This window comes from Somniosus microcephalus, chromosome 20, assembly GCF_052327205.1.
Source record: "Somniosus microcephalus isolate GS21.2 chromosome 20, FLI_Smic_1.0, whole genome shotgun sequence".
NCBI classification, from domain to species: domain Eukaryota; kingdom Metazoa; phylum Chordata; class Chondrichthyes; order Squaliformes; family Somniosidae; genus Somniosus; species Somniosus microcephalus.
Window position 1 is genome coordinate 70,852,705 of NC_141006.1, and position 13,100 is coordinate 70,865,804.

Here is a 13,100-nt window from a genome sequence, read left to right on the forward strand (position 1 = left end):
TAACAGGCAGTTAATTGGCACTAATCCCCTTCCCACCTCGGGGAGGCGGCTCCCAGTGCGGGTCGGGTACCCGCCTCCTTTGAAACTGGCATGGAGGCGGGTTGGGGGCGGGATGGGTTCGTGCCCCTGATTTCGCGATTTTAACCCCCCACATGCCTCCAATCCTGCCTCCACGGCCCAATGAAAATCCTGCCCAGAGTATCTGTGAGTTTCTGTTAAGGCGGATTCAGGTCCACGAACCCCACTCTAACACCCAATGCGGGAGGTGTGAAAGTCATAAATAATTCCTACAACCCATGCAAATTTCTGTGTTAGAATTGCTCCTGTTTCATACTCCGTAAACAGCAAGAGATCATAACTGAGGAGATTGGAAATACACCAACGAGCAGGGAGCAAGCGTAGAGGAAAACCATAAATCAGAATGTTCCAAAATTACTCCAAAAACTTTTTTTTAAAGATCATTTCAGCCATCATTGCACTTCTTCACAAAGCTGAGGGCTTTGTAGGTTTCTAACAAAACTAAGATAATTGGGTGGAAATGAGCCTCGGCCTGTTCTTTGGGCCATAACCAGAAGGCCTGAAATTGGGTTGCGGGACTCATTATTGGGCCGGTTATTCCGATCCCTACGGCTGTGTACCCACCCGTAGGGACATCGGAAATGCCGGTTTCAGGTATGCACAGCGCATGTGCTGAAAACCAGCATTTCCGATCTGTCAAGAATGGTCTAGACAGATCTTCCGGCTGCCCGGGAGAAGGGCCTCTGCGGGCGGAGAGTTCCGCTTTTTGGAGACCCTCCGCCCGCAGAAAACACTTACAATTCTTACACCTGGTAAAAACAGGCATAAGGCCTACTTTTACCAGGATAAGAGTTGAAAAAAAAGTTTTTTTTTAAAAATTTCACTGATTTATCATTTAAAAATACTTTTAAAAAGGTAAGTTTATTTTTAGCCCCGTAAAAAACTTTAATTAATGTTTTTCAAAAAATAAAATTTTTGTTTAAAATACTTAATTTATTGTAAGTTCAAGTCATTTTAAAAATGTGATTTTTAAAAAAATGTATTTAAAGTTTTACTATGTTTTTTCATTGTCTTCCTGTCAAATGTATGAAGGGAGATTCCCTTCTGTGATTGGTTCCCCATGGCCCACGTGATCCCAGGGATGCTGCGAACTACCTGCGCCTCTGGGATACGCGGGCCCTGCGCACTGGGAGTTTGGAGAGGCCCAGGAGCGGAAGCGTGTGCGTCCCGGGAGCCCTCGGGTAAGGGCGCAGATTTTTCCAGATCACAGGCCTGCGCCCGCGGGAGGCCTGCGATCGGAAAATATGGGCCAATAATATATTTTGCATCAGCTGCTGGCACCTGTTGGGTCTCCGCAAGATGACAAATGTTAGGCCGCTTGCCTCTCTGGCACCGTCCCAAAGGAAAGTCCCAGGGTGATGGGGAGTTGGCGTGGGCGGAGGAGTGTGGGGGGGGTGGGGTAGCGATCGCGATGACTGCTCCTGCCCCCTCTTTCCAATTCATGTTGCTTTTAAGCACGGCTCCGACACTGCAAGCTGGTATCTAATGATCATAGCAGCATCCAGAGACTAGTAAAAGAAAGACTGAAACAAACAGAAAGGTGGGAGGTCAGAGAGAACAAAATATGGTCAGTTATTAGATGACAAGGATATGCAGTTGAGTCGCAGCTTGTAATCTATAATTCGTATTTTGGTTTCATATTTCTCTAGCCAATGAAGACCAGCATTGCAAAGAGAATACTGAAGACTGCAGCTGAACAATGCCACTTTAATGATCAGTAAAGCAATATCTATCCAGGTAGAGTTATTGTAGGTACAGTTATATCCTGATAAGCAATAAAACTGGTTTGACAATTAATGCTTGATTATACTTGGTTTGGATTTCTATAGAAAGCATGTTAATAATGAACAGCTTACAGAATCACTGCACAGGAATCTGAAAAAAGCACAAAATACTGAGCAGGATTGTTCAATAAAATAATCTCAGTCCAATTTTTTGTCTCACTTTCTGACATAAACAGTACATTTTTTTGTTGAGTCCCACTTTCTGCTCCCTCGACCCTATTCCCACCAAACTGCTGACCACCCAACTTCCTTTCCTGGCTCCCATGTTAGCTGACATTGTTAACGGTTCGCTCTCCTCAGGTACTGTACCCCGCTCCTTCAAATCTGCCGTAATCACCCCTCTCCTCAAAAAACCAACCCTTGACCCTCCGTCTTTGCAAACTGCTGCCCCATCTCCAACCTCCCTTTCCTCTCCAAAGTCCTTGAACGTGTTGTCGCCTCCCAAATGCGTGCCCATCTTTCCCGCAATTCCATGTTTGAATCCCTCCAATCAGGTTTCCAACCTTGCCACAGTACCGAAACGGTTCCCAGCAAAGTCACAAATGACATCCTTTGTGACTGTGACAAAGGTAAACTGTCCCTCCTCGTCCTTCTTGACTTGTCTGCAGCCTTTGACATGGTTGACCACTCCATCCTTCTCCAACGCCTCTCCACCGTCGTCCAGCTGGGTGGGACTGCACTCGCCTGGTTCCATTCTTATCTATCTAATTGTAGCCAGAGAATCACCTGCAACGGCTTCTCTTCCCGCTCCCGCATCGTTACCTCTGGTGTCCCCAAGGATCTATCCTTGGCCCCTCCTATTTCTCATCTACATGTTTCCCCTTGGTGACATCATCTGAAAACACAGCATCAGTTTCCAAATGTATGCTGACAACACCCAGCTCTACCTCACTACCACTTCTCTCGACCCCTCCACAGTCTCTGAATTGTCAGACTGCTTGTCCGACATCCAGTTCTGGATGAGCAGAAATTTTCTCCAATTAAATATTGGGAAGACCGAAGCCGTTGTTTTCGGTCCCCGCCACAAACTCTGTTCCCTAGACACTGACTCCATCCCTCTCCCTAACATCTGTCTGAGGCTGAACCACACTGTTCGCAACCTTGCTGTCATATTTGACCCTGAAATGAGCTTCCGACCACACATCCGCAGCATAACTAAAAGCGCCTATTTCCACCTCCATAACATCGCCCGTTTCCGCCCTTGCCTCAGCTCATCCGCTGCTGAAACCCTCATCCATGCCTTTGTTACCTCTAGACTTGACTATTCCAACGCACTCCTGGCTGGCCTCCCACATTCTACTCTATGTAAACTTGAGGTGATCCAAAACTCGACTGCCTGTGTCCTAACTTGCACCAAGTCCCGTTCACCCATCACCCCTGTGCTCGCTGACCTACATTGGCTCCCGGTTAAGCAACGCCTCGATTTCAAAATTCTCATCCTTGTTTTCAAATCCCTCCATGGCCTCGCCCCTCCCTATCTCTGTAATCTCCTCCAGCCCCCCAACCCCCTGAGATATCTGCGCTCCTCTAATTCTGCCCTCTTGAGCATCCCCGATTATAATCGCTCAACCATTGGGTGGCTTAGGCCCTAAGCTCTGGAATTCCCTCCCTAAACCTCTCCACCTCTCTTTCCTCCTTTAAGACGCTCCTTAAAACCTACCCCTTTGACCAAGCTTTTGGTCACCTGCCCTAATTTCTTCTTATGTGGCTCGGTGTCAATTATTTTTGTTTTTTAATACTCCTGTGCAGCGCCTTCGGATGTTTTACTATGTTAAAGGCGCTATAAAAATGCAAGTTGTTGTTGTTGTTAAATACATCATTTACAATTTTCATTTAGTAAATGGACAAAGGTTGATGACGAGAAGATACCTATGCAGCAAAGCTCGTTTTATCCCTTTTAATATCTATTTATCCGTATAATAAAAGCACTGCATTCAGAACACCCATCACTTCTGAAAGTGTCAAATATGCAATTTCTGATTGGTGCAAATGTTATATTCATAAAACAGCAACAAATAACAATGATGTTTTTCAAAGAATAAAACATAGATAAGACAGTCATTTCCTGCTGGTTTATGTGATCTTGATAAGCTATCTCTCTCCCCAAGGGAAGGAGCAGGAGATTTGAAGCAGCTCCCAGTCATAAAAATCATGGATCAGAGAGGAGTGGAGGAGAACTTGTTTCACCCAGAGGGTGGTGGGGGTCTGGAACTCACTGCCTGAAAGGGTGGTAGAGGCAGAAACCCTCAACACATTTAAAAAGTTCTTTGATATGCACTTGAAGTGCCGTAACCTACAGGGCTAAGGACCAAGGGCTGGAAAGCGGGATTAGGCCGGAGAGCTCTTTTACGGCCGGCACAGACACGATGGGCCGAATGGCCTCCTTCTGTGCTGTGAATTTCTATGAAGGTAAGCATGCAGGTGCAGCAGGCGGTTAAGAAGGCAAATGGTATGTTGGCCTTCGTAGCGAGAGGGTTCGAGTACAGGAACAAGGATGTCTTGCTGCAGTTGTACAGGGCCTTGGTGAGACCACACCTTGAGTATTGTGTGCAGTTTTGGTCGCCTTATCTGAGGAAGGATGTTCTTGCCATGGAGGGAGTGCAGCGAAGATTCACCAGACTGATACCTGGGATGGCAGGAATGACGTATGAGGAGAGATTGGGTCGATTGGGCTTATACTCGCTGGAGTTTAGAAGAATGAGAGGGGATCTCATTGAAACTTATAAAATTCTAACAGGACTAGACAGATTAGATGCAGGAAGGATGTTCCCAATGGCTGGGGAGTCCAGAACCAGGGGTCACAGTCTAAGGATAAGGGGTAAGTCATTTAGGACAGAGATGAGGAGGAATTTCTTCACCCAGAGAGTGGTGAACCTGTGGAATTCTCTACGACAGAAGGCAGTGGAGGCCAGTTCATTAAATATATTCAAGAAGGAGTTAAATATATTTCTTAAGGCTAAAGGGATCAAGGGATATGGGGAGAAGGCAGGGACAGGGTACTGAATTTGGATGATCAGCCATGATCTCATTGAATGGCAGAGCAGGCTCGAGGGGCCGAATGGCCTACTCCTGCTCCTATCTTCTATGTTTCTATGAGTCTAACAAATGATTAAACTGTTCTAGTATTTGTGTTCTCTCTGACAAATATGAATGAAAGCGATTCAACCACTCGGAACAATCATAAAATAAGCAAGCAATGCCGGATTTTAAGTACAAAGTTCCACTTGTCTTCAGTAAGCCCCTGTGCTCCACTGCCTGTTGACAATGCCCTAGTAAAGGATCCCCTTGGAATGAGTGACCATAATATGGTTGAATTCCAAATTCAGTTTGAGGGTGAGAGAGTTGGATCTCAAACCAGCATACTGAGCTTAAATAAAGGAGACTATGAAGGTATGAGAGTAGAATTGACTAAAGTGGACTGGGAAAACAGATTAAAGTGTAAGACGGTACAAGAGCAGTGGTCTACATTCAAGGAGATATTTCACATCTTTCAAGATAAATATATTCCACTGAGGAAAAAGGGGAGTAAAAGAAAAGACAGCCATCCATGGCTTAGTAAAGTAATAAAGGATAGTATCCGACTGAAAACAAGGGCATATAAAGTAGCCAAATCTAGTGGGAGGATAGAAGATTGGGAAGCATTTAAAAGCCAGCAAACAATAACTAAAAGATTAATTAAGAAAGGGAAGATAGATTATGAAAGTAAACTAGCAAAAAATATAAAAACAGATAGCAAGAGTTTCTACAGCTATATAAAAAGAAAAAGGGTGGCTAAAGTGAACGTTGGTCCCTTAGAGGATGGGACCGGGAAACTAGTGGTGGGGAACATGGAGATGGCAAAGACGCTGAACAAATATTTTGTATCTGTCTTTACAGCAGAGGACACTAAAAATATCCCAACACTGGACAAACAGGGGGCAATGGGGGGGGGGGGGGGAGGAGCTAAAGATGATTAAAATCACTAAGGAGATGGTACTCAGTAAAATAATGGGACTTAAGGCGGAAAAATCCCCCGGACCTGATGGCCTACATCCTAGGGTCTTGAGAGAAGTGGCGGTAGGGATTGTGGATGCATTGGTGATTATTTTCCAGAACTCACTGGACTCAGGAAAGGTCCCGGCAGATTGGAAAACTGCTAATGTAACACCCTTATTTAAGAAGGGAAGTAGATAAAAAGCTGGAAACTATAGACCAGTTAGCCTAACATCTGTGGTTGGCAAAATGTTGGAGTCCATTATTAAGGAAACAGTAACAGAGCATTTGGATAAACATAATTTAATAGGACAGAGTCAGCATGGTTTTATGAAGGGGAAGTCACGTTTGACAAATTTGCTCGAATTCTTTGAGGATGTAACATACAGGGTGGATAAAGGGGAACCAGTGGATGTGGTGTTTTTGGACTTCCAAAAGGCATTTGACAAGGTTCCACACAAAAGATTACTGATCAAGATAAGAAATCATGGGATTGGGGGTAATATACTGGCATGGGTGGAAGATTGGCTATCTAACAGAAAACAAAGAGTTGGGATAAATGGTTCACTCTCGGGCTGGCAATCAGTAACTAGTGGTGTTCCGCAGGGGTCAGTGCTGGGACCCCAACTCTTTACCATCTATATTAACGATTTGGAGGAAGGGACCGAGTGCAACATATCCAAATTTGCCGATGATACAAAGATGGGAGGGAAAGCAATGAGTGAGGAGGACATAAAAAACCTGCAAAAGGACATAGACAGGCTAAGTGAGTGGGCAGAGATTTGGCAGATGCAATATAATGTTGGAAAGTGTGAGGTTATGCACTTTGGCAGAAAAAATCAAAGAGCAAGTTATTATCTAAATGGAGAGAAACTGCAAAGTGCTACAGTTCAAAGGGATCTGGGGGTCCTGGTGCATGAAACACAAAAAGTTAGTATGCAGGTGCAGCAGGTGATCAGGAAGGCCAATGGAATCTTGGCTTTTATTGCAAGGGGGATGGAGTATAAAAACAGGGAAGTCTTGCTGCAGTTATACAGGGTATTGGTGAGGCCACACCTGGAATACTGCGTGCAGTTTTGGTTTCCATATTTAAGAAAAGATATACTTGCTCTCGAGGCGGTTCAGAGAAGGTTCACTCGGTTGATTCCGGAGATGAGGGGGTTGACGTATGAGGAAAGGTTGAGTAGGTTGGGACTCTACTCATTGGAGTTCAGAAGAATGAGAGGCGATCTTATCGAAACATATAAGATTGTGAGGGGGCTTGATCGGGTGGATGCGGGGAGGATGTTTCCACTGATGGGTGAGACTAGAACTAGGGAGCATAATCTAAGAATAAGGGGCTGCGCTTTCAAAACTGAGATGAGGAGAAACTTCTTCACTCAGGGTAGTAAATCTATGGAATTTGCTACCCCAGAGAGCTGTGGAAGCTGCAACATTAAATAAATTTAAAATGGAGATAGACAGTTTCCTAGCAGATAAGGGAATTAGGGGTTACGGGGAGAGGGCAGGGAAGTGGACGTGAGTCTAGATTCGGATCAGCCATGATCCTATTGAATGGCGGAGCAGGCCCGAGGGGCCGTATGGCCTACTCCTGCTCCTACTTCTTATGTTCTTATGTTCTTATGGTAGATCAGCTTGTAATTAACTGTATGTCTAGTATTTTGACAAGAACTTTATGAAAGGGAGGTTAAATAACGTTATAACGTTTAATAAAGAAGAAACTGCCATTAACAGTGTAGTATTCCTTTTCATTGTTGTTCAATAATCTCGGAAAAAAGTTGGCGTACAGTTCCAGCAATTTAATTTTTTTTAAACAAAATCACATTTTATTGTAGTAATCCACTTGATAACAGTTATTATAAAATCAGACCAAATCTCTGCAATCAATCTTTTTTGAAGTTATGAAATTATCTAGAAGATGACAGCAAATAAATATGTAGTTGATATTTTATATCTTTCTATTCCTTCTCACAGGGAAAAAGAAAAGAAAACCCAAGATCGTTTAAATATCAAGAGCTTCTATATTTGACTGCAACACCAACAGTGCTAGAAATACCACAATGTGCGAAACATTACAGCAATTTTGAAATTGAAAATCTCCAACCAAATGGTCTGCTGTAACAGTCAAGCTTTTACTTGCGGGAAATAATAACTGCATTAAGAACTGGTGGAAATTAAAAGTTCATCGTATTCTCTGGATATTATTTGTTAAAGGTACACATCTGTGAAATTCTCATTTCCTGGGGATCACTAACCTGTTCAATTTTTTACAGCTATCACAGCAATTTTTTGTTTAATCTCTTGTGAAGCCCTGTTTCCTGGTGTCACGTGCTGATTGTGACAGTCTCTGATGCACCCACTCAATCCTTACTGATGCATTAGTACAGCCAATCAGCTGAATACCTTCAGGTCAATATTCATGCAGGATATACAGGCAGCAGTCGCTATGTTGTTCTGAAAATGATGCCTCCATGCTTGATAAGCAAAGTAGACAAGAACAGGTGAGTAAATGAATGACACGAATAGAATTTGGGCTGAGCATGTTTACAGCACAGGAAGGAGGCCATTCGGCCCATTGTGTCCGTGCCGGCCGAAAAAGAGCTCTCCAGCCTAATCCCACTTTCCAGCTCTTGGTCCATAGCCCAGTAGATTACGGCCCTTCAAGTGCATATCCAAGTACTTTTTAAATGCGATGAGGGTTTCTGCCTCTACCACCCTTTCAGGCAGTGAGTTCCAGACCCCCACCGCTCTCTGGGTGAAAAAAGTTCTCCTCAACTCCCCTCTAATCCTTCTACCAATTACTTTAAATCTCTGCCCCTTGGTTATTGACCTCTCTGCTAGGGGAAATAGGTCCTTCCTATCCACTGTATCTAGGCCACTCATAATATTATACATCTCCCCTCAGCCTCCTCTGTTCTAAAGGAAACCACCCCAGCCTATCCAATCTTTCCTCAGAGCTAAAATTCTCCAGTCTGGCAACACCCTCGTAAATCTCCTTTGTACCCGCTCTAGTGCGAGCACATGGGAAAGAGGGAATAACATAAGCAAAAATGATTCTTTTATAAATAACTTATCAATGCCAGCAAAATGTCATCATTTCTCACCCCTCCTCCTCTTTTGTCTTTCCTTCTTTCCTTTCACAAGGTGTTTACTCATGCTAGTGGAGGGTTGCACTGGCGCAATCAGCTCTCGAGTGCCTCGCTCAAAAGGCCATTCCTCATTTGGGAACCTTGACAGTGGGAGTCAGCAGGCTATTCAACCATGGGATCTATCACAGCCAAGCCCGATACTGTACACACCTGACATGCACGCTGGGGTGACTGGACAGCAGTCAGGAATGGGAACTCTGACTGATCTTTCCTTTCCAAGCCCAGGGACATTGGACAGTGGGCAATATCGCATTGGACACCGGGTACCGGCTCTACACCCCGCCCAATTTGGCCTCAATGGAAAGAAAGATTGGCTGTGGTGTATAGTGGGGGGGTCAATCCGTTACCACTCCTCCCCTCTAAGGATAAGGGGTAGGCCATTTCGGACGGAGATGAGGAGGAATTTCTTCACCCAGAGAGTGGTGAACCTGTGGAATTCTCTACCACAAAAGGCAGTAGAGGCCAATTCATTAAATATATTCAAGAAGGAGTTAGATATATTTCTTAAGGCTAAAGGGATCAAGGGATATGGGGAGAAAACAGGGACAGGGTACTGAATTTGGATGATCAGCCATGATCTCATTGAATGGCGGAGCAGGCTCGAGGGGCCGAATGGCCGACTCCTGCTCCTATCTTCTATGTTTCGATGTTTCTATGTTTCATGCCCCGCTGAAGTTGAAAGTTCCAGCGATGGAGTCCAAGTTTTAATGCCCCATGATTGAGATCAGCCAACGCCACATAGACCAGTAATCAAACTAGGGATCTTCATTGCTCAGCAGGGCAACAGCTTGCTTGTTTGGTGTCCTTTTCATAGAAAAATATCTCACGATTATTTTGATGCCAAAATGGATTTGGGAAAATGTTACCACACCAGGTGGCTCACTGAGACAGCAGAGTCATCCACTTTTATAATAGACAGCAGCAAGATACTGCGGACGCTGGAAATCGGAAATAAAAACAGAAAATGCTGGAAATACTCAGCAGGTCAGGCAGCACCTGTGGAAACCTTTCTGGTAAATGACCTTTCGTGAGAATGTCCACTTTTATGTCATTTTGTTCGTCCACAAAAACCATGTACTTGAAAATAATAATTAAACTGATAGAACGTTTGACTGTTCAGAGTGAGGTAAAGGGGGACCCTAATAGCAAAGTTCCCCCTAATTTTTTCTTGGGTGCGCGGCCCCTTTAAGGGGCTGTGTGGCCCAGTTACAGTTTCGCGCAGCACATGCGCGGAATTTAACATTGAAAAAGCCGATCCTGGGCTGTGCGGGACTGGCAGAGAGGGCCGCGCAGCTTAGAGGGAACGTTGCCTAATAGACTGCAAGGAAGTCACTGATTGCTGTTGGCTGGAGGTGTTTCTCAGCCAGTTTCTACAGAATTTACACAAGTCAACTGTAACCACCTTGGGACGTTTTACTACGTTAAAGGCGCTATATAAATACAAGTTGTTGTTGTTGTATAAGATAAAGGAAAAATGCACACAAAATTAATATCAAAATTCTTCCTTGTTGATAAAACTGTAAAATGCATTGCAAAATTTCCCATAATCATCATTAAGTGGCCAGAATGAGTTCTGTCAAAGCTTTTACTTGAAAAATTTCTACATCAACGTGAAGACTTAATAGTAAAATGCAATGGGTATACTTACCATGAAATAATACTAGTAAAATAAAAAACAGTTACCAAAAAAACATGGAACCATGAGCGCTCGGGGGTTTGTAGGCTGCCCTTTCACCTCTGGGCGCTGAACTAGGATCCAGCCCCAACATCTTCAATCTGCTAGCTGTAAAAGTCTTAAATGAAATAAATTTGGGCAATCTCAGTTTAGTTTCCGGCAACCAGTGCTCCATGGTGTAAAGTTGGCCAAAGTTCTATACATGGAAATGGCCTGGGTTAGGGGTTAATGCACATTATTAGGAGCTTTACTCCACATTTAATCGCTGTCGTGTATTGATTGTGAGTTTGACACCAGTCAATACGGTAATGTAATGTGCGAGTTTGACACCAGTTAATACAGTAATGTAATGTGCATTGCATTATGGGAATTACCCGGGAAAGCTGCAGTCAGCCATTTTAGAGAATAAAGAGAACATCGTAGTTAGAAGCCTGTCTGCCTGATTCTATGCTTGAATGCGTTCATACAACATTGGCGATGAGGATAACGAACGGAATCATTTAAAATAGGTAGTTGCCCAAGTTTTAGTTAGCTAGGATGGAGAAGACCGGCATTCAAAATTTTGCATGCTTCGCCGAGCCAGCCACGTTGGGTCCAAGATGGACGAGGTGGTTAACATCTTTTGAGCTTTATGCCGACGGCAAAGGACTCATTATCGACGATACCTCTACAGCTGCCACAAAGCAGAGGAGCTCTACTTCTACACCTAGCAGGACCAGATGTTCAGGATATCTTTTCGACTCTACCGGACACAGGAGAGCCAGCAGACTACACGGCGGCGGTTAGTGCTTTGAATCACTACTTCGTGCCCCAGGTCAATGCAGCATTTGCTAGACAGACTTTTCATAAGTTGTCCCAGAAGGCAGGTGAGACTGTGCAACAATTTGCTACTCGCTTGCGGCAGGCTGCTAAAGACTGTGCTTTTGGGGGGGATGCGGATAATCAAATAAGAGACACTATCCTGAGTAGGTGCACGTCAGCCTATGTGCGGAGGAAATTGCTAGAGGAAGGGCATGGTCTAATGCTCGCCCGCACGTTACAATTGGCCTCACTATGTGAAAACGTCGAGGAGCAGATGTCAGCCATGTCATGTACAGAGAAGGCGGAGACAGGTACTGTTCGTCGTGTTACACAGAAAAGAGGATATTATGCGAAAAGCTCGACAGAGAAACCAAAGGGAAATGGCGATAGGAACGAAAGGAAATGTTACAGATGTGGACACAGACCACATGGGCAGAGATCCGAAATGCCCAGCACGCGGACAAATGTGTCATAAGTGCAAGGGAAAGGATAATTTCTCCAAAGTATGCCGCACAAAGAAACACAGTGTGAACAATGTAGAGGAACAAAATGACTTTGCACTTGCTGTTACTGGAAATAACGTGACAGAGAGACTTACCTTTTGTGTGGGGGGAGTAAACCTGAGAATGTTAATTGATTCGGGTGCAACTAATAATGTGATAGATGAGAATACATGGGAAGGATTAAAGTCAGAACACATTAAGTGTCAGTCACATGTCCCTAAGACAGAGAGAAAGTTATTCTCTTATGTTTCTAGCCGACCACTGTCAATTAAAGGTGTATTCACATGTGGGATTACAATAGGTAAGAGAACTGAGCAGGCGGAGTTCATTGTGGTTAAAGGCCATGGAGAGCCGTTGCTAGGAAGGGAGACAGCCATGAAACTGGGAGTTTTAAAAATAGGCGCAGATGTCTCAGCTGTGGTAGATGTAAGACAGCTACTAGAACAGCGGTATCCAAAGGTGTTCCAGGGAGTAGGAAGGCTGAACACAAAACAGATCAGTTTGTATATCGACCCACAAGTGAAGCCTGTGGCTCAGCCACTCAGGCATATACCATTCAACTTAAAGGGGGCAGTAGAGGCCAAAATAAAACAATTGAGGGACATGGACATTATCGAACCTGTAACTGGTCCCACCCCATGGGTAAATCCTGTGGTTATTGTACCAAAAGCGGATAAGGATGTAAGGTTATGCCTAGACATGAGACGAGCAAACCAGGCAATAGTGAGGGAACGATATCCAATCCCCACCGTTGATGAGATACTCCAAGGTATGAACAGCTCGACGGTGTTTAGTAAGCTAGACCTGAAATGGGGTTATCACCAGCTAGAACTGACCCCTGAGTCACGAGAAATCACAACGTTTGCAGTACATAACGGAGTATACAGGTACAAGAGGCTGATATTCGGTGTATCTTCAGCTAGTGAGCAATATCCACACGAGATAGCTAATGCCTTAGCTGGAATAGAGGGTGTTGAAAACATCTCAGACGACATTATCGTGCATGTACACGACCAGGAAACGCACGACAGACGCCTGCATGCTGTCATGACCAGACTAATGGAAAGTGGACTGACACTAAACTCAGAGAAGTGCCAATTCAACATGGACCGATTGATTTTCATGGGAATCCTGTTGT

At 44.4% G+C, this 13,100-nt stretch overlaps 1 protein-coding gene across 1 annotated transcript in view; it reads left to right on the top strand.

Moving 5' to 3' along the window:
- The window catches only part of LOC147103402 (uncharacterized), a 36,850-nt gene extending 35,034 nt beyond the window's left edge, over window positions 1–1,816 (top strand). The window contains exon 8 of the mRNA XM_085962960.1: window positions 1,728–1,816. Within this exon, the coding sequence (XP_085819086.1) occupies window positions 1,728–1,774 (47 nt within the window). The 3' untranslated portion in view covers window positions 1,775–1,816. The remainder of the gene's footprint in view (window positions 1–1,727) is intronic.
- The last annotated feature ends 11,284 nt before the right edge of the window (window positions 1,817–13,100 follow it).